Here is a 21,767-nt window from a genome sequence, read left to right as displayed (position 1 = left end):
AAGGGTTGGGACAGGAGAGTCCGCAGGAGCTCAGAACAGAGCTCAGGTACCTGCCTGGGGGCGGGGCTCATTCCCCCCCCCCTCCCCCTCCCCAGCCACTGGCTCGCCTCCTGCTGCTGCAGGGCTCTGCACAGACTCCTGCGGTCAACGAGCCAGCTGGCTGGCTGTGACATTCACCACCAGCCTGGGCACCCTGGCCTGTGGGCACTTCTGAAGCAGGAAGTCGCAACCTGACACGCACGACAGTGTCACTCCGAGCACACACAAGGGGCAAAGGAGGAAGCGCGTTACCTTTGGTCAGGAAATGGCCCGTAACTGGCGATGCATCTGACTTGGGGTTTCAAATATTCCGTGGAGAACTCTTCGATGGGAATGATACAAATCTGATGCTGCCGAGCAAACACAGTGCAGAGGTAGCTGCAGTCACCAGCAAAACCAGTGGCCAGGTCACGCGCACTCTGTAAAGGCTGTGAGGGCCCAGGCGCCGTGGCTCCGTGGTTGAGTGTCGACCTATGACCCAGGAGGTCACCGTTCGATTCCCGGTCAGGGCACATGCCCAGGTGGTGGGCTCGATCCCCAGTAGGGGGCATGCAGGAGGCAGCCAATCCATGATTCTCTCTCATTGTTGATGTTTCTCTCTCTCTCTCCCTTTCTCTCTGAAATCAACAGAAATATATTTTTTTAAAAATAAAAATAATAAAAAAGCTGTTAGGTAAAGAATTCATCCAGAGAAGTTATCGTTGTTATTTTAAAGTAGTAAAAAGTGCATGATGGTACTCATACAGCATCATGTGCAACAAATCCTTTCTACTGTTGTTCAGGGTTGGTGACTACAGTGTCCCTGGAATCTATACTGATAACAGAGGAATATGCAAATTATCCGGGATGCCATCACAGTAACAGTAACGACCAAACAGCAGGCTGCGTGGGGCGACCAGGCCGGCAGGGGAGGGCAGTTGGGGTGACCAGGTTGGCAGCGGAGAGCAGTTGGGGGTGACCAGGCCGGCAGGGGAGGGCAGTTGGGGGCGATCAGGCCAGCAGGGGAGTGGTTAGGGGGTGATCAGGCAGGCAGGCAGGTGAGCGGTTAGGGGCCAGCAGTCCCAGATTGTGAGAGGGATGTCCAACTGCTGGTTTAGGCCCGATCCCTGTGGGCTGGGCTGAGGGACACCTCCCGCCCCGTGCATGAATTTCGTGCACCACGCCTCTAGTAATTATATAAAGAAACAAGGTCGTGTGAAGGTTCCAGCACAATTCTTTCTCAGTGACTTTTGGTGCCTTTTCCCCTCTCCTGCCCTGAGCTGGTGCTGGCTCTGCAGACCCCTTGGCCGAGAGGCAGGGGAGGGGGTGTGGTGGGCAGCCAGGAGCCTGCTGCATGCAATCCTTCTTCAGAGAGGTGACTCAGACCTCTCACAGGGGCTTTCGCTGAAGGAACTGTCTCCAGAGCTAGGTTTTGAGTCACACAAGGAACTCGGTCATTAACTTACCAACCCTCTCCAGCTTAGAGCAAAACTGTATTAGCAGCTTGATCATAGCTATTCAGTATCAGCGATTTTTACTGAACATCTGCTCTCTGTGAGGCACTGAGACTGGGGCTCCTACCAGACAGACACCATCCCTGCCCTCGGGAGCTTATACTCTCGCCGGCAGGACCCGGACTGTTTCAAAAGGGCAAACGTGTGTCAAAAAGAAGATACAGCCCCAGCCCCTGGCTCAGTCAGGTGGAGCGTCGTCCCAACTCCAAAAAAGGTCACGGGTTTGACTCTGGGTCAGAGCACATACCTAGGTTGAGGGTTTGGTCCTGGTAGGGGTACGTACAGGAGGCAATCGATCGATGTTTCTCTCTCACATTGATGTTTCTCTCTCTCTCTCTCTACCTAAGAAACATTAATACACATATCCTCTGGCAAGGATTAAAAGAAAAGATGAAGATTCAGCCTATCACAACTTCCAAAGATGAAAAGGTTGAGTCAATTGGATTGTTAGGTTTAAAAAGAGGTTTGTAATTTTAAAAAGGAAGTCTTATGTGATATGTACCTTATAGAGTAACTTTTAAAAGTTTAATCCCAGGCACTTCCTTAGAGAAAGCGCCCAGGCTTTACTGGGGTCGAACTCGCACATTTAAAACACAGGTGGCGGGCGAGGCCGCGGGCAGCCCCCGGGTATGACGTACGCCGGATGTAACAGCCCCAGGAAGCGCTTCACACTGCGGACTCTTAGTTCCCCGAGACATTCATTGTGAACCTGGCCACTGCCGCCCAGCACAGGCCTCACTGCCTGCTGGTCAGAACCCTCACACGGCAGGTGTGCTCCCGACAGGCAGACGTGGCGTACATTTCACCTGCAGCGCTTGCCGTTTTCAGTCTTAATATCACACATCAAGTTAACTGGGTCATCGCTCTCTTTGAAATAGAGCAGCAGCCGTCTGGGGGGACACCAGATGAATACAGCCTTTGAAACGCTGAAGGAATTTGCCCAGACCCAACAGACACAAGGAAACAGTAACAGGAGGAGGAACACACACGGTCACGAACGCGTGCCTCCACGCCAGCGATGCTGACAAGTGAGGAAATGTCACGGCCGGCGTCATCTCATTCACAGCAGTGACAATGAGTAAAAATTAAGGCAACGGGGTTTTGTGAGACGTGCTCACGTGTGATGATCAGACTTGACCGCGTGTTCTAAAAACGGCTCCAACAGCCGAAACCGGTTTGGCTCAGTGGATAGAGCTTCGGCCTGCGGACTGAAGAGTCCCGGGTTCGATTCCAGTCAAGGGCATGTACCTTGGTTGCGGGCACATCCCCAGTGGGAGGTGTGCAGGAGGCAGCTGATCGATGTTTCTCTCTCATCGATGTTTCTAGCTCTCTATCCCTCTCCCTTCCTCTCTCTGTAAAATATCAATAAAATATATTTTAAAAAAAAAATAAATAAATAAAATAAAAATAAAAACGGCTCCAACAAAGGAGAGGCCAGACAGACGTCTAGATGGAAGAATAAACATCAAACAACTGGCCGTTCTTCACAGGGCTAATGTTCAGACGTCAAAAAAACCCAGCCACGTTTTTAAAAGCTTATTTTTAAGAGCACAGATATCAACCAAATGCTTCTAAACCTCAATGGGGCCCTAGCTGCTGTGGCTCAGCGGATAGAGCGTCAGCCCGCAGACTGAAGGGTCCCGGGTTCGATTCTGGCCAAGGGCACATGCCTCGGCTGCAGGCTAGATCCCTGGCCCTGGTCAGGGTGCGTGCTTTGAGGCAACCAAATGATGTGTCTCTCTCACACTCGCTCTGGAAATCGGTGGAAAACATCCTCGGGGGAGGATTAACAAAAATAAATCAATGACCCCGGCATACATACCAGAAGGAGCCGGGCGCTGCGGGCTCTGAGCCGGATGTCGGCGTCGGCTCGCAGCTCGTAGGTGGCCAGGCGGCTCCGGCCGTCGGTCAGGGCGCTCCGGCACAGGACGCTGCAGGAGGAGATGTTCTCAGCCCGACCCCCTGACCCCGCCCTGGGCGCCTCCTGGGGTGGCTGTGGCGCTGGCTCTGCCGTCGATGGCCCGGTGGCCAGCAGCGAACTTGCCTGCGCTGAGCGGGAGGGATGCCGCACGCCAGCTGGGAGGGCCTCCCCACGTCCGAGCGGCCCCTCGGCTCAACGCCCTGCTCACCTTCTCCAGGGGAACCAGTCTAGTCGGGCAACACTGTCTGCCTTTAAGGCACAGCTTCTGCGCAAGTTCCCCACGTCCTCAGACAGTGCTGCCCACTGGCCCTGCCGCCACCTCCCACGCCTGAGGGAGCACGGAGGCCGTGCCCGACACCCCGAGGAGCCCAGAGCCCACCTCCGCCTTCCTCCTGACCCATTTCTACCTGCGCCTTCCCTCCGTCCCCTCAGGCCACGTCCAGGAACAGTGGAAAGGTCACGGTTTTGCCCTGGCCAGTGTGGTTCAGTGGTTACAGTTAGCCCATGGGCTGAAGGTCCAGGTTCCATTCCAGTCACAGCACGTACCTCGGGTGGGACATGATCCCCTACTCCAGTCAGGGCGCATGCGGGAGGCAACCAATCCATGTGTCTCTCACATTGATGTTTCTCTCTCTCTCTCTCTCTCTCTCTCTCTCTCTCTCTCTCTCTCTCCTCGCCCCTCAATACCATGAGCCTCCTGGGAGTGGTCGAACACAGACCTCTCTCTCTTTCTCTCTCTCTCTCTCAATCCCTTCTCTTCCATCTCTCTACTCTCTCTCAAAAGTCAATGGAAAAAAATATCCTCGGGTGAGAATTAGAAATTTAATAAACAAATAAATAAATAAAGGGCCACAGTTTTAAACCAAGAATACACTGTAATGGTGAAACCCATAAAGGAAGTATTTTTTGAGGGATGCTCCTGACTTCAGACTCTAGCAAATTTTCTTTTTCTTTTTAAAATATATTTTTATTGCTTTCAGAGAGGAAGAGAGAGGCAGAGAGAGAGAGAAACGTCAATGAGAGAGGCTGCCTCCTGCACGCCCCACACTGGGGATCGAGCCCACAACCCACGCTCGTGGCCTGCCTGGGAGTTGAACCACGATCTCTTGGTTCATAGGTCGACGCTCAACCACTGAGCCACGGGCCGGGCTTGGTAGCAACTTTTCTAGATGTAACCTGGAACGAGTGACACCCTAAAGCAATGACCATCTCTGGAAACACAGGGTGGGCAAAGCAGGGTTACAGTTACTCATGCAGAAAATGATACAATAGTTAATAAATAACAACACAAGCATAAAATCTGTGTTTTGCGTTCTCACAACGGTAACCCTACGTTTGCCCCACCTGTATCTGAAGTAACTCATGCAATGACTTTTGGGGTGAGGGCTAAAAGGAGGTGATGTGTAAAGGTCAAACACAGCTTGTGGCATATCCAGCAGCTCAGTGAAGTCATTCTCTTCCTTTCGAGGCCGGCAGGAGCCCCGGCCGCAGCAGGAGGTGCTGAAGGGCTGCCATTTGAAATAGGTTTTTTGGGCCCAATGTTGTCCAATCGCACCTCTTTGGACTGTGGTGTCTGTAGCCTGTTCCTTTGGCCACGGAGCAGCAAAGCAGAGAAAGCAACTATTCTAGGCGGAGAAGCAATCCCATGAGCCTCCCGGGAGGGGTCGAACACAGCGACAGGGGCTCCCGGTCCATGCGACAGGGTGTTGGGGCCCTGACCGTGGGGCCTGTGGGTGGGGCACGCGGTGCTGGCTTGTCCACAGCCAGAATCACCTGCAGAGGACCTCCGGCTCTTCCCCCGACGTGTCGTCCAGACACAGGCCGTGAGGCGGGGCTATGGAGCCCCCGGAGGCACCCTTTCTTCCTGGGCTTTGAACTCATTCCTCTGCGGGGCCTGGGTATGACTCAGAGCTACCAGGCCTTCCGGAAGCTTCGGTGGCCGCTGGCCAGCCCTACTCTGTCCCGTGGAGGGCCCAGGCCCTGTGCCTGGAGGGAGCGCTGAGCTGGAGGCAGACAGGGCGTGGAGGCGCCGGGCCCGGCCCTGTGGCCCAGTCACGGGGATTCCTGGGGGGGAGTGTACATTCCAGCGGCAGCTGACGTCACCTGGAGAGGAAGCTGCTTTCCGATCAAGAAGGAACGTTCCGGGGAACTCTGTTTGCCCCATCTGGTGCCCCCATTACAAATCCAAATGCGATCATATTCTTTGTTTTCTCCATCATCAGCCCAGAGAAAGGGGTGGGCTGGATTTTTTTTTTTTTTTTTTTAGGTTTTTGAAGGAGGGGCCTTCACAGCTCATCTGTGAGGCTGGCTGAGTGTGACGTGAACTCAGTGACCTTTCAAGTCTCATAACAGTTTCCACTCGAAGCTGCTGAGAGCACCTCTTCCCACAAGTTCTCTCACTTGCAGGACAGGGAGCGTGCCAGCCCCTTGGTCACCTCGGGCTGGACAAGAAGCAACCTGGGAGCAGAGGCAGCGGCACCTTCCAGGCTCGGCCCTGAGCTGCTGGGTGGCCCATTGCCGTGCCCGCCTGCTGCCTCCGACTCCCAGGGCCTCAGTGAACGTCCGGGCACCCTGGCACGGGCTCTTCCCTGCAGCCGGCTCTGCACAGCTGCCTGTGTTCTGAACATTATGCCAATCCTCCCCCGAGGATGTTTTTCACTGATTTTTAGAGAGCGTGGAAGAGAGAGGGGAAGACAGAGAGAAGCATCCACGTGAGAGAACCACATGGATTGGTTGCCTCCTGTGTGAGCCCCAACCAGGGCCCGGGCCAGGGAGGAGCCTGCAACCAGGGCACGTGCCCTTGAGCGGAATCGAACCCGGAACCCTTCGGTCCACAGGCCGACGCTCTATCCTCTGAGCCACACCAGCTGGGGAGAACAACTGTTAATAAATCCTGGTCAGCACTAACTAGTGTGGATCAGTAGACAGAGCATCGGCCTGTGGACTGAAGGGTCCCAGGTTCGATTCCGGTCAAGGGCACGTACCTTGGTTGCGGGCACATCCCCAGTAGGAGGTGTGCAGGAGGCAGCTGATTGATGTTTCTCTCTCATCGATGTTTCTAGCTCTCTATCCCTCTCCCTTCCTCTCTGTAAAAAATCAATAAAATATATTTTTTAAAAAATAAATCCTGGTCAGAGCTCTTGGAAAGTGGGACATCAGGTGAAACGTGACAATCCTTTGTCCCATTATTTCTCTCCGACGATCATCGAACATGTGTGACCTCCACCTCGGAAGGCACTGGGAGGGCAGGCGAGACCACGCCTTTCCAGGTGCCTACAGCCTGCGCTCTGCCCAGCATTCTACCTGCGAGCACGTCCTGGGCCCACAGGGGGCGCCGCCAACATGGGAAGTGGAACAGACAGCTTTTCAAGAAAATGCGGCGTTTTCCAGGCACTGCCGGCCCCCACGCTGCGCGGCGACGCAGCCAAGAGCAGCCTCAGGAAGGAACCACTTTCCCTCCCGATGAAAACCAAAGTCCCTCCGCTGACCCCCGACGGCCCCCCTCGAGGAACCCCCGGGCAGGCCTGATACCTGTGCTGGCAGCTGTAGATGGTCACCTGGCCGGCCAGGACCGACCCCGGGCTCCCCACGTGCACGTCGGCCACAGACAGCTGCTCTGCCTCCGTGGAATACTCGACCACGACCACGTAGCGGCCAGGCCGCGGGACCCGCAGGGGCAGGTGCAGTTCCACCTGTCGGAGGGCCGAGCAGACAGGCGGGAGATGAGCCCGGCGTGCTCACACAGGCAGCCGAGAAACAGGGCTGTGCAGACCCTGGGAATCGGTTTCCGTGGCGTCACTGCCAGGCATGGGGCCTGCGGGTCGGCTGCTCCGTAGAGAGAAGACCCAGATGAACAGCTCGTCACCATCGACTCCCTTGTGTTCAGAGTTGATGGGCACCTGGACTTCTACTTCCGAAATCTGCAGCCCTGCATGTAGGGGCTTCTGGCTTCCCCTCTTCCACCTGCCTGTGTCTCAAGGTAAGAGGCGCTCCACAGCTCGAAGTGGAAAGAAATCTCCCAGCGGGAGACAAGAGGAAAGGAAGTGGGCCTTGAGGCTTTTAACTGATTGTAATTAGAAAAGAAACGTTAAATTATATGGATGCAAGTGATCTAAAGCAGTGGTCGGCAAACAGAGTTTACCGCTCTGTTGACTAATGAGTTTGCCGACCACTGTCATATACTACCCTTTACCTCTTTGCACACGATACGCCACAATTGCCTAATCCTCACAGCTTCCAACTACACGGTAACATTTAGTCGAGTCCAGTGGTCGGCAAACTCATTAGTCAACAGAGCGGCAAACCGCGGTGGCTCGCGAGCCGCGGTTTGCCGACCACTGGTCTAAAGTGATGCACACACCCTACCCCACTGGGTGCGCGGCCAGCCCCAACCGCAGCAGCGAAGTTGGCACACCTCCACTGAACCTGCGAGGCGTCCTTCCAGGTCCCGAACCTGGGGAGCACTGGGGCCGAGGGTTTTCAGCCGACATGGGGGGGTGAGGGGGGAGAGGGGGGTAATAGCTTTGACCGCCAACAAAAGGCTGCCCACCTCTCGGCCGCCGAGGTCCGCCATGACGGGGTGAGCGGGGCTGGGCTGCCTCAGGGCCACGGGTCTTGGCTGCCCGTCCAGCAGGAAGCGTGTGGCCTCACAAGCCAGGGCACAGGGGAAGCCGGCCAGTGGCAACTGCTGGTAAAGCAGGCAGCTGCAACAAGATGCGGCAGTTACAACCTAGGCCAAACACAGCATCCCGCACACCCAGACACCCATCCTTCAGGCACCCATCCTTCCCCAGCACCACAGCGTCCACTACAGGCGCCAGGAGGGCATTTCCATCGGCAGGAGCCACGAAGGAAGCACAGGTTTTGTTTTAAGTGCCTCCCCTCACAGATGCAGGACCTTGGGTGTTCCTGGGGCATTTCCACAAGCTACGGGGTGCGAGCTGCTCTTAAGCACCAGCTACGGGGCCCAAAGTGCTGTGTGATTCTTAGTGAAAGCGGGTGGCCCGCTCCAGAGAGAAAATCACCCTTAAGTCATTATCAGAGCTTCCGGCTGCAGACGTGACCTGAGGCCCAGGACCCTGCAGCAAGCCGCCTGCATCAGGCCCTGACACTAACTTCTCATGGGGAGGCCCCGCGTGCGCACAGGGCTCCGTGACGGGCAGCTGCAGCGAGGGGGCCGCGTAGTAGTCCCTGGGGAGCAGCACCAGGTAGTCCTGGAAATGAAGACCAACAGGCAGTCACGCCCGTGCTGGTGGCCCTGCTTTAGAGATAAAATAGCCACACACAGCTGACCCAACCACTAGGTGACGCTACTAGCTGACCTCTCCCACGGCTGCTGCGTCTGCCTGACTTACCAGCACCCCCAAAGCAGGGCCATGAGCATTGGAGATAAGAGCCACAAGGCCAACCTTACCATCTTCCAATCCAGGGGAGATTTTACCGTCTCCTGTTTTTAATTTTTTTAAATAAACTTTTTATTAACTAGAGGCCTGGTGCACGAAATTCGTGCACTGGGGGGGGGTGTCCCTCAGCCCAGCCTGCACCCTCTCCAATCTGAGACCCCTCGGGGGATGTCCGACTGCCAGTTGGGATTGGGCTTAAACCGTCAGTCGGACATCCCTCTCACAATCCGGGACTGCTGGCTCCCAACCGCTCGCCTGCCTGCCTTCCTGATTACCCCTAACCACTCCCTGCCTGCCTGATCACCCCCTAACCACTCCCTGCCTGCCTGATCACCCCCTAAGCACTCCCTGCCAGCCTGATCGACGCCGAACTGCTCCCCTTTTGGCCCGATTGCCCCCAACTACCATCCCCTGCAGGCCTGGTCCCCCCCAACTACCCTCCCCTGCCGGCCATCTTGTGACCACATGGAGGCGGTCATCTTGTGTGAGGGTGTGACGGTCAATTTGCATATCACCTCTTTATTATATAGGATAGTATTACAGATATCTCCCCTTTTGAAAGACTGGGACACATGTTCATTAGGTTTTGCATTTATTTAGAAAACTTCGAGTCCTGACGCATTATAATTCGGCAAATGTTTTGTCTGTGAGACGTTGACTACAAGATGATAGACGGTACCTTACATTAGCTCCTATGTCACTGCGTCATGTGAGGGCAAACATCACCATTGGTGTCTGACAGGGAACCCGCTAGCCTGGTGGGCGTGGCTCAGTGGTTGAGCATCGATCTATGAACCAAGAGGTCACGGTTCTGTTCCCAGCGGGGCACACGCCCGGGTTGTGAGCTTGATCCCCAGTAGGGGGCGTGCAGGAGGCAGCCGATCCATGATTCTCTCATCATTGATGTCGCTCTCTCCCTCCCTCTTCCTTCCTCTCTGAAAGCAATAAAAACAGATGAAAAAGAGAAGAATGACTGCTCACCAGAAGGACCCCCTCTGCCTTGATGCAGGCCACCCATGTCCCCGGTGCCAGTGAGAACGCGTCGGCCGGACCGCTTCCGGGGACGGAGACGAAGGCTGGCTCCGTGCTGGGCAGGAAGACAACCCCTCTGCTCTGAGCAGCGTCTGTCAGAGAGAAACAGGCTCTCTCAGGCATCGCTCCGGCAGCCAATCAGTTTCCCACGTTCGGTTTCCATCTGCACACGTAGGGTGGTTGGCTGATCCTACGTGCAGACCTTACTTCTTTAACTGCATGAGCGCGTACGTAAGAACAGCCTAGAAAGACCTTGACAGGACGTGGGCAGTGGCGATCCATGCTGGGATTGTGAGTCCCTTTCTAATTCGTTAAGGACTGAGTATAGTAACACAGGCAAACTGCTTAGAAAGGTCCTTGGCACCTGTTTTCATCGTCAAAAGAAACGTAATTACAAGCCACAAGGAGACAGAAAACAGGTCAACACAACAAACACTCAGCATCACCAGCACTCACGTAAAGGAAAAGGAAGATGGGGACATCGTAGCGATTGGCCCCCCCCCACCCCACTCCTATCTCCTAGCAAAGGAGTCTGTGCACACCCTTGTGGGCTGTGCTGGTAAACTGATAGGCAAGTCGTGTTTTAGGGCTTATCCTGGCTGCCCCGCTGGGGAGCGGGCCCGGAACCCGGGCACATGCCCTGACCGGGAATCGAACGGTGACCCCCTGGTTCACAGGTCCCCGCTCAGCCCCTGGGCCATGCCTTCTTTCTGAGTCAGGGCCCACTGGCGCCGTCGTGTGTCCCTGTCGGGCCCTCCTGCCGCCTGGAGGCTGTGTGCAGGTCTGGCAGGAGCCCGGACCCTCGCAGAACAGACCCCAGGGAGGTCCACGCTCCCACCGCCTTCTACCGGCCACCAGGACCCTCCCCCTGACCCCTGACCAAGGTCCCCGCTCCTCCCAGAGCCCCAGCTTCCTGCTCACACACTCGTTGTAGCTTCCTGTGCTCACCCCGTGCTCTGGGAACCGGCTGGTTTGCCTGAGGCAAGGGGACTGTCTAGGCGAGAAGTCAAGGTCCCTCAGCACCCCAAGGCGACACGCACTTTCCTGTGAGCGAGTTATAAACTAGCTTTCCTGTGGTGACATCAGAGCCCTCGGCGTCCAGCCAAGCACACAGGTTGCTACATGGATGTGTAAATGGCCGCTAATGAGCAATGTAACAGCAAATTGCAATAAGCAGGATGCTGAGGAACGGGGCAGGGGCAGGGGCAGGAGCAGGGGCAGGGGCAGGGGCAGAGACAGGGTGCAGGGACAGGGTGCAGGGGGCAGGGGCAGGAGAGGGGCAGGGGCAGGAGCAGGAGCAGGGACAGGGCGCAGGGAACAGGAGCTGGGGCAGGAGCAGGGCAGGGCGCCGCGAGCACTGTCTGGCTCAGCCAGCACCGGGAGGAGAAGACGTTTCCCTGGTCCGTCGTTTCTTATCCAGAAAGGGGCCTGAAAATGCACCCACCTAACTTCTCCGTGGACGGACGGAGAGTCACAAGGCCGGCTACCGCCTCCGCTCCAGGGTTCACGCATCTCAGAACCACACGGAACTGAGAGCGGCTCGATGGCCCCACGTTCAGCAGGACCCTCACTTCGTTCTGAAAGACACCGAGGGCCACACAGTGTAGACGGGACACGGGGCAAAGCTTCATCCACGTTTCACACCGGCTCCTGGTGTACACACATTCACATGCCGTGTGCACACATGCACATTCACACATAGTGTGCACATGCACATTCACATGCCATGTACACACGCCATGTACATACGTGTACATTCACACGTAGTGTGCACACATTCACACGTAGCGTTCACATTCACACGTAGCGTGCACACATACACATTCACACGTAGTGAGCACACATACAGTGTCCACACATTCACACCCACTCAATAAGCACAGATACACACTCTCAATCATGTGTACACACACAATCACATATAGTGTACACATACGTACACACATTCAGACGTAGGGCACACACATTCACATGTAGTATACAGACGTGCACACGCAGTTCACACACATGCACACATCGTGCACACACATGTACACACACGTACAACCTCACACCCACTCAGCAAGCGCCTGCACCACTGAGGACGGTGGAAACGCGCAGCCTGGCAATGAATCGAAGTCCCTCACAAGGAAGGTGCGTGAGGCACTCCCTCGGCACCGGGGCCCCTCTGACCTTTGTAAGCGGCAGGCTGAGTGCGTGGGGTGGGGGCTGGTCAGGGGGGCCCCAGAGGCCGCGCAGCCGCAGGGCTGGGAGAAGCGAAGGTGGGAGAGAGGACAGGGTGCTATGCAGCCCCCAGAGAGACACTCTCCAGGGCCCGCTCACTTGTACAACACTCCAAATGGTCGCAGAACCGAGGGCGGCTCAGGAACGCTTACAGACCCCACACGTGTGGGAGAGGAATCTGGATGTAACTAAACTGCGCTTAGTAAGTCACAGGAAACGTATCTCAGGCCCCATCCAAGGAGAACACGGGCCTTCGGATGCTGTCGGCGGGGCGTCCGACATCCACCATCCCTGGTGCTCACACCATGGAAGTGCCGCTGAGCCCGCAGGGGAAGGAAAGACCAGGCTCTTTTAAGTCTGAACCACAGACGACATGATCCAGTCCAACTGGGGCCCAAGGATGCTCCTGACACTCGGCAGCTGTGACAAAGCTGTGGGACATCCACACATGGGATACTACCCAGCAGTAAAAAAGAAGGATCTCGTACCCGTGAGACAGCCTGGAGGGACCCGGAGAGCATTATGCTGAGTGAAATAAGCCAGTCAGAGAAAGGCAAGTATCACATGATCGCACTCATATGTGGAATCTAATGAACGAAATAAACTGATGAACAAAACAGACACGGAGACATGGAAGCAGGGAACAGAGTGCGGAATCTCGGGGGGGGGGGGAGGTGGGGCGGAAAGGGATGAGCCAACAACTTTATATGCATGTGCATAGCCCAGTGACAGACAATCGCACGGAGGAGGCCTGGGGAGCAAACGAGAGTGGGGTGGAGGGGGTCAATGGAGGAAAAATGGGGACATCTGTGATACTTTCAACAATAAAGATAATAATAATAATAAAGCCTGGCCAGTGTGGCTCAGTGGTTGAGCATGAACCTATGAATCAAGAGGTCATGGTTTGATTCCCGGTCAGGGCACAGGCCCGGGTTACAGGCTTGATCCCCAGAGTGCGGCGTACAGGAGGCGGCTGGTCCATGATTCTCTCTCATCATTGATGCTTCTATCTTTCTCTCCCTCTCCCTCCCTCTCTGAAATCAATAAAAATATATTAAAAAAGGAAAGAAAGAAAGAAAGGAAGGAACTTGGACATTTCCAAATCAGTGGTTCCTTTGATTTTCAATCATTTTCGAAGGGACAGTGGTGGAGCGAGAAATCTGTGACGTAAACGTCAGGGCAGATCCCTGGTCTGGGAGCAGGAGCTGAGCGGCCCACGAGGCAGGCCAGCTCACCCTCTCGATGTGACTACCTTCACCTTTCAGACAGGCTGCAGGTGGAAAAAGACGACGCAAACAGGGATTAGGCGCAGAGGAAAGTCAGCGGTGTTTTGAGCACCACCACCCGTCCTCGGACTGAAGACACTCCCAGCGAGTTCTCCACGGAGAGCCATTCCCTGCAAACACGTCAGTCACACCTGTGGGCTCAGTCACTCCCATCCTGCGCTGACTCAGGGGAATGCCCGCTCCCTTCTGAATACAAGGTGACCGACAGGGAAGGAAAGAAACGGGAGGAGCAAGCAGTGAGGCGTCTTAGGTCCTGGCACCGCCCGGGAAAGGCAGCTGGACGGGGACCCTGGCCAGGCAGAGCCGTGTCGGTACCCGGGGGCGGACGGTCATGCTTGTCTGAGGGCTGACTGAGAACACGGCTAGTTCTGGGTCCGCCAGGGACACGGGCTGGGCTGCCATGGTCATCAGTGTGCCTCTTTCTTTCCAGTTTCTCCCCCGAGACACACAGCTTGAGGAGACCCACCTCGAAGAGAAACGCTGAGAACAGAAACACTCGGCGACTACACGGACGTTTTCATTACAAATGTTAAGTGCTTAACGATAAAGTGTGAACTCCTTCACTCCAACACAAAGCCGGGGAGACGGAGGGACGGAGGAACTCGGGGAAGGAAAATGAAATCGCGCAGATGGAAACGCCCCACTCACCTTGGCTTCTATTTGTATAGTAATTCGGAGTTTTAAGAAGTAAAAATTAAATAAAAATTAGCAACATAAGCTGTATGGGAATCATTTAAGTCAACTTGTTTTTATTTCCACAACTGGCTTAAAGAACAAAATGTCTCATGTTAAAATACAGCCTAATGTTGTTTGGGAAATGTCTCCAGAGATCAGCACCATTTTTCTTTAATCCTCTCATTTTCTGATTTGGTGACCAAATTAAGCTAACAAGGAACTGTGAAGTTGATATATATGTTTACCAGTTAAAACCCAGCCCTACCCCGAGCCCATGACACGCTCCTTATTTCCCAGGAGGAAACTAACCCAGGGGTCGGCTTTGGGAGAGTTCACCTGAAGCGCGCGATGAGGTCAGGCCACGCACCTGCAGAGGGGTCATCTGGGCGTACCCTCTCCAGCTGAACTCGGGGAACTCCAGGGGGTCAAACCCGAAGCGCAGTTCCCTCCCGTCGGCGGTGGTGCCGTCCTCGAGCTCGTACTTCATGTGATGCAGGTCCGGGAAGTAGTGGTTGTCTTCCGGCCTTTCACAGACAGAAAGCAGACACGGATGCCACAGGTCGGGCTCACGGACCATCCGACGACCCGTTAATCCCGACAGCTGCAGCCCAGGACCCCACCACCCGACAGGGCGCCTTACATACCACAGGCAGGGTGCCGAGCTTTCTCTCCGAAAGCTTGCTTTCGCTCATGTGAACACCCACAGGACACCCCAGCACCCATGCCCCCGCCCCCAGCAGGCAGGTGAGGGCACACTGAGCACAACACATGGCAGCAGCAACCTTCCAAATGTCCTCGAAGGGCACCCACAGCTCAGCAAGGTCAAGTTAGGTTACTTACTCTAACCCACGCACCCACCCACCCATCCAGCCATTCATTCATCCATCCGTCCCCATACACCCAACCACCCACCCACCCATCCATCCACCCATCTATCCATTCATCCACCCACCCACCCATCCACCCATCCATCCATCCATCCACCCATCCATCCATACATCCATCCATCCACCCATCCATCCATACATCCATCCATCCACCCATCCATCCATTCATTCATCCATCCCCATCCACCCATCCACCCATTCACCCACCCATTCACCCACCCATCCATCCATCCATCCATCCATCCACCCATCCATCCACCCATCCATCCACCCATCCATCCACCCACCCACCCATCCATCCATTCCATCCATCCATCCACCCATCCACCCATCCATCCACCCATCCATCCACCCATCCACCCATTTATCCACCCATCCATCCATCCACCCATCCATCCACCCATCCACCCATCCACCCACCCATCCATCACCCATCCAGCCATTCATCCATCCATTCATCCATCCATCCATTCACTCACAAACTCGTAGTCACTCTTCACACAAATATTAACATCCATGTGTTAGGTACTGTTAGTAGACCTCAGATACAGTAGTGAACATGCTAAGTTTACAAGTTACATATATACACTCATGTACGATCACTAAAATGACCTTTCCATGCCTTGTTTTCTCTTAAACTTCATGCCTATTAATGGATTCCTTTCAAGAGTCCAATAATGGCCATCACAGAGAAGGATCAAAACTATCCCGACACTTTAAGTTCAAATGACTTGAAGTTCTTCAAAATGGTACGTTTTGACACCCTGGTCACAGCTAGCAGCAGTTAGCGGGTTTGAAGCCTCGTTGCGGAGAAGCCTCCGAGACTCACCGCTGGCACACCTTCCCCACGACGTGTTCCCGGCACACGCACACCCCGGCGGGCCCGCTGCACATGGGGGTGACGGCCCCACCCACGTCACACCGACACCCTGAAAGTCAGGACACAGCGGGGTCACCCTCAGAGCATCTCCCACTGGACGCCTCCCTGCCCCAAGGAGGAAGCTGTGAGCCAGGGCCCTCAGCTCTGCCCGGCCTCTCTAGTGTGTGGCAGGTGTTTGAAATACCTACAAGAGCCTCCCAACGGAGATGGTGCGACCCCCACCTGTCCATTAGGGGGCAGTAGCTCGGAGCTGAAAGCGGTTCAGCAGCTCAGTGCTGATGTAAGCAGCTCTGCTAATGCAGGGGCTGTGGTAGAGGCAAGATGAGGGTTATGGGACAACCCCTCCCACAGCTTTATTGTTTGAAACAATAAAACCCTCAGGGTCCACCTGGAGGGACCGGAGAGCATCCCGCTGAGTGAAAAAGCCAGTCAGAGAAAGACAAGTGTCACATGATCTCACTCACGGGGACTCCAACAAACAGAGCGAACCGATGGACAAAAAGAGACCCAGAGACAGGAAGCACAGAGCAGACTGGGATCAGAGGGAAGGCGGGCGTGGGGGGAGGTTAACCAGGGAACTCCTATCACCTGTGCATGGCCGCCCGTGGACACACACAGCGGAGTGGCGGAGCGGGGGTCAGTGGGGGGAAAGAGGGGGACATCTGTGATACTTTCCACAATAAAGATAAATTTTAAATAAATAAATAAAACAATATAATCTCTTAAAAATCCAGTGTGAGCGTTTTTGATCTTACAAAATATATCTTTAAAACGACTAACCCTCAGTGTTATTTACAGCGACTCCCTCATCCCAATTATGTCTTTTATTTTAAAAGTATATTTATATTGATTTCAGAGAGGAAGGGAGAGGGGGAGAGAGAGAGAGAAACATCCATGATGAGAGAGAATCATGGATTGGCTGCCTCCTGTAGCTCCCACACTGGGGAACGAGCCCGCAATCCCGGCCTGTGCCCCAACCAGGACCCTTCAGTCCACAGGCCGACGCTCTGCCCACTAAGCCACACCAGGAGGGCCCCCTCGTGTGTGTTACCTTTAACCCCGCGTGTGCCGGCGCAGAGGAGCTGAGGCGGCCCCACGTGCAGCTACCACCCGTTTCAACAGGAAGTTTGGCCCAAGTCCCTGGACAGGAGCTTTGAGCCCCACCCCCGGGAGCCCGCAGGACGAAGAGGAACTCAGAGGAAAGGCTGCCCTGACGTCTGTCCATCGGCCCCGCGCTTCACTCGGGGCTGCGGGCGTATGTACCTCGACACCCGAAGTAGCTGCCCTTCTCTAGAGCGAAATATCCATCGTCGCACGTGTCGCAGGAATGGCCCCCGACGTGGGGCTTGCAGTGACAGTCCCCGTCGCGCTGCAGAACAAGGAGCGGACGACAAGACGGGTGAAGGGGACAGAATTCACTGCGCTCAAGCCTTCACCCCGTGAGGCCTCCTGTGTCATACAAAGTCGTGCAGCGGGATCTAAAAATGTCCAAAAGGCCCGGCCGGAGAGGCATCGCCCTGTGAGCCAGGAGGTCACAGTTCGATTCCCAGTCCCCGGGTTGCGGACTCGATCCCCAGCATGGGGCATGCAGGAGGCAGCCAAGCAGTGATTCTCTCTCCTCATTGATGTTTCTCTCTCTCTCCCTCTCCCTTCCTCTCTGAAATTAATAAAACGATATTAAAAAAAAAGTCCAAAAAGATGGATGCACACAGCACAATTACAGAGGCGCTAATTAACACCCTCCCACAGAACCCCCCAGCCAGTCGCTGCTGGCGTCCCAGGTAAATCGGCTTGCGTTACCTGCCCACACTCTCCAATTCCACTCACTGTCCCCGCCGTGTGACACCGGCATTCTGTGGAGACAAGAGAGCGTCCTTGGGCCAAGGGGACACAGGGGCAGCCCCCTGCACGGGGTCACGTCCCAGCATGCCTCACAGGAGTTGGCTTGCACTGCCGAACCCTCGGGCTGAGTCCGGAACCCGCACCCCCACCTCCGAGGAGAATGGCCGGTCTGTGAAGGCTCCAAGACAAGGGGCAGCATCAGGGGTTTTTAAACGAGTTGAGTGTCCACTGCTGACATGAAAATACACTCTATTTAAGAACGGTCACTCCACTCAGCCACCTTCCGCTTCACGGTATTGAGTCCTGCCTGGCTTTAATCTAAGCATGAAATGGCATCAGAAAGAGTGGGCTATAAAAACAAGGCAGTCAAGACCATTTATCAAGGAGTCGCCTTCCCCAGCCACACACTTGTGGGAACAGGGTCTACGGCCCTGGCGGAGATTGGGAAAATGGTGAAGTTCTGCCAGAAGTCGGGGGGAAACATCAAAACGTTTATACAAACTTCCGGACAAAGGGAACTGATCAAACAGCAGCTCCGTTTGGGTAGTCACTGAGGCAGAGACGGTGCGAGGAGGCTGCATGGAGTGAGTCATCGTGAGTAAGAAACGTGACCTGAACAGCCGCTGGGGTTCTCTCGGGCCAGCTTCCAGTACAGAGGTTTACAGACGCTGCAGGTGGGACTCTCCACGTGGCGCTTGCACTGGCAGAACCCCTTTGAAAGAAAAGCGAACCAAGATGTGACATCTCCGAGGAAGGCACCCTTGTCAGACCCTGTTCGGAACAAGCTTGTCACAGAGACGCCTTTTGACCGTGAAGCGTCAATGAAGTGTATCCAGGGGAATAAAAGCGGGGCTGATGCCAAGTCTGCTTCATCTCTTATTCCTCCCTTACTTGTTACTCACATAGCCCACAGTTCTGGTTGAAACAAAACTGGAAAACGGGAACGTTTAAAAAGCGCTGCGATGTATAATGCTGCCTTTGCGGATGCTGGGACAGCCTGGCTACAAATTTAAGTGGAAAAGTACCTGAATATTAACACGAGAGAATCAGTAGGAATTACGTTTCTCTTAACGTTCTGCAATAAGCAAACTTACTAAGTTCTGTAATAAGCATCCCTGCTCAGACCCCATCAAGATTCATAGGAAGGAGGCAGACCCCTCCCCCCTGAGCTCCCAGGCCAAGAGGACAGCAATCCCTAAAGTGCTGAGAAAACAGAGAATATCACAGTGCTGTCCTGGAGTAATCTATAATAATCTATAATAATCAAAGCACAATATGCTCATGAGACCGGACGTCCTTCCAGACGAAGCTGGGGCTGCAGCCGTGGCATTGAGGAAGCCATCGCCGCCGCGAGGGAGGGATCCAGGCAGCCTCTGTGCTGCGAAGGCTTCCTCTTGGACGAATTTTGTGCACTGGGCCGCTCGTCTATAATAATCAAAGCTTAATATGCTAATTAGACCGGACGTCCTTCCAGACGACCTTCCGGATGACCTTCCAGAGGAAGCTGGGGCTGCGAGGGAAGCCGGTGCCGGCAGCCAGGGGAAGGAAGGGCTACTCTTGCACGAATTTCATACATCAGGCCTCTAGTATCAAATAAGTTACACTTACTTTGTACACAGACAGTTTTATTTAATGTGAAATTAGCCTTCGGTTTTCTTAATTTTAATCATGTGCTACCAGGGCTCTGGGGTGGCAACGCCCTCAGAGAAACCTACAATAATCGAGGACTCCAGAGTTCACAGCTTAAAGGAACCTGTTCTTTTGTTTTTGAAAAGAACTCACAATATCACATTTGCATCTTGAAAATGAGCAGTGACCTTGTTAAGCAGTTTGGCCTCAGGCCTTGATTTAATTTACTTTTAATTTCAGGAAACTCCCAACTGTGCTGACTTTAAAAGCACCAGAATGATAGTGAGAATCGCAGCCCTTTGTGATTGTCCACTCACCAAACTGGCGTCCAGGGTGCCGGCCAGGTCGCAGGGAATGCTGGGGCCTGTGTGGGATTCAGAAATGTGGTCAGCGTCTGGGGTTTAGTGTTTGTTTGTCTCCTTGTTTTGATGTTTTGAGTTTCAAAAGTCTTACTTGTTTTTAAAAACAGTTCACCTAGCCCAGCTGGCATGGCTCAGTGGTTGAGCATCGACCTATGAACCAGGAGGTCACGGTTTGATTCCTGGTCAGGGCATGTGCCCAGGTTGTGGGCTCCATCCCCAGTGGGGGGTGTGCAGGAGGCAGCTGATCCATGATTCTCTCTCATCATGGATGTTTCTATCTCCCTCTCCCTCTTCCCTTTCTCTCTGAAATCGATAAAAATATACAAAAAATAAAAATAGTTCATCTACATTTATATTTTTTGATATGTGGGTGGCAAGGACATTGCAGGTAATTCAGAAAAAGGCATCCAAATAACCTTATGGTCTTAATTCCCAAACCACCCCCTTTGCCAACAAACAAGTCTAGTATCTGCCCACAACTGAAAGTTCTTTTCCCCCATTTTTTTCCATTATAGTTTACATTCAACATTGTTTTATACTAAAGGCCTGGTGCATGAAATTGGTGCACTGGGGGGGGGGGCAGGGGGCGTGTCCCTCAGGCCAGCCTGCACCCTCTCCAATATGGGACCCCTCGGGGGATGTCCGACACAGGGATCGGGCCTAAACCGGCAGTCGGACATCCCTCTCACAATCTGGGACTACAGGCTCCCAACTGCTCGCCTGCCTGCCTGCCTGGTTGCCCCTAACTCTGCTTGCCAGTCTGATCACCCCCTAATTGCTCCCCTGCCAACCTGATTGACGCCTAACTGCTCCCCTGCCAGTCCGATTGCCCCCAACTGCCTTCCCCTGCCAGCCTGGTCGCCTCCAACTGCCCTCCCCTGCTGGCCCAGCTGCCCATAACTGCCCTCCCCTGCTGGCCTGGTCGCCCCCAACTGCCCTCCCCTGCAGGCCTGGTTGCCCTTAACTGCCCTCCCCTGCCGGTCATATTGTGGTGGCCATCTTGTGACCACATGGGGATGGCCATCTTGTGCGAGGGTGTGATGGTAAATTTGCATATTACCTCTTTATTATATAGTATTAGTTTCAGATATACAGCACAGTGGTTAGATAATCCTATACTTTACAAGGTGTTCCCCCGATATTTCCAGTGCCCACCTGGCCTCATGCATAGCGAGTACAATATTACTGACTACATTCCCGATGGTGTACTTTACACCTGTGACTGTTTTGTAACTACCAATCTGAACTTCTCAAACCCTTCACCTTTTTCACCCAGTCCCCCCACCCCTCCCCTCTGGCCACCATCAGTCAGTTCTCTGTATCTGTGAGTCCGTTTTGTTTATTTATTTTATTCTTCAGATTCCACATGTAAGTGAAACCACGTGGTATTTCTCCGACTGACTTACTTCACTTCCCATACAACCCTCTAGGTCCGCCCACGCTGTCGCAATGGTTGAGAGCCCATTCTTGTCTGTTCCATGGTACGGATGCACCACAGCGTCCTTACCACGTGTCTACTGAAGGGCGTTTGGGTGGCTTCCCTATCCTGGCTATCGTAAATAACACTGCAACGGGCACAGGGCACAGAAGACCCCACACAGCCACCGCCATCGCGACAAGGCTGAAGGTGTCCAGCTACCTGAGGTCAAGGCCACAGAGCTGGCATGAAAGCAGACACGGAGATCAATGCACAGGATGAAGAGCCAGAAATAAACCCACGCCTCCATGGTCAGTTAATACTGGATAAAGGAGGCAAGAACATACAACGGGGTAAAGACAGCCTATTCAATTAACGGTGTTGGAAAAACTGGACAGATAGATACATGCAAAAAAATCAAATGAAACTAGACCACCAACGTATGCCATACACAAGAATAAATTCAAAATGAACGAAAGACTTAAATGCAAGACTCAAAACCATAAAACCCTAGAAGAAAACATAGGCAGTAAAACCTCAGATATTCCTCTTAGCAATATTTTTTCTGATAAATCTCCTCAGTTGAGGGAAAAAGAAAAAAAATAAATAAATGGGACTTCCTCAAACTAAAAAGCTTTGCACAGCAAAGACAACCATCAACAATATGAAAAGGCCACCT

At 54.0% G+C, this 21,767-nt stretch overlaps 1 protein-coding gene across 1 annotated transcript in view; it reads right to left on the bottom strand.

Moving 5' to 3' along the window:
- The window catches only part of LAMA3 (laminin subunit alpha 3), a 157,270-nt gene that overhangs the window by 90,316 nt on the left and 45,187 nt on the right, over nt 1-21,767 (bottom strand). The window contains exons 14-26 of the mRNA XM_080686795.1: nt 19,627-19,673; nt 18,293-18,392; nt 17,639-17,691; nt 17,102-17,207; nt 15,788-15,887; nt 14,439-14,595; nt 11,332-11,464; nt 9,837-9,979; nt 8,569-8,666; nt 8,003-8,156; nt 6,985-7,145; nt 3,355-3,463; nt 292-389 (exon numbers count right to left, since the gene is read on the bottom strand). Of these exons, the coding sequence (XP_080542921.1) occupies nt 292-389; nt 3,355-3,463; nt 6,985-7,145; nt 8,003-8,156; nt 8,569-8,666; nt 9,837-9,979; nt 11,332-11,464; nt 14,439-14,595; nt 15,788-15,887; nt 17,102-17,207; nt 17,639-17,691; nt 18,293-18,392; nt 19,627-19,673 (1,459 nt within the window). The remainder of the gene's footprint in view (nt 1-291; nt 390-3,354; nt 3,464-6,984; nt 7,146-8,002; nt 8,157-8,568; nt 8,667-9,836; nt 9,980-11,331; nt 11,465-14,438; nt 14,596-15,787; nt 15,888-17,101; nt 17,208-17,638; nt 17,692-18,292; nt 18,393-19,626; nt 19,674-21,767) is intronic.

Source organism: Plecotus auritus (genome assembly GCF_963455305.1).
Source record: "Plecotus auritus genome assembly, chromosome: 8".
Lineage (NCBI taxonomy): Eukaryota > Metazoa > Chordata > Mammalia > Chiroptera > Vespertilionidae > Plecotus > Plecotus auritus.
The sequence above is the reverse complement of the archived record's forward strand: the minus strand, read 5'-3'. Positions and strand labels throughout refer to the sequence as shown.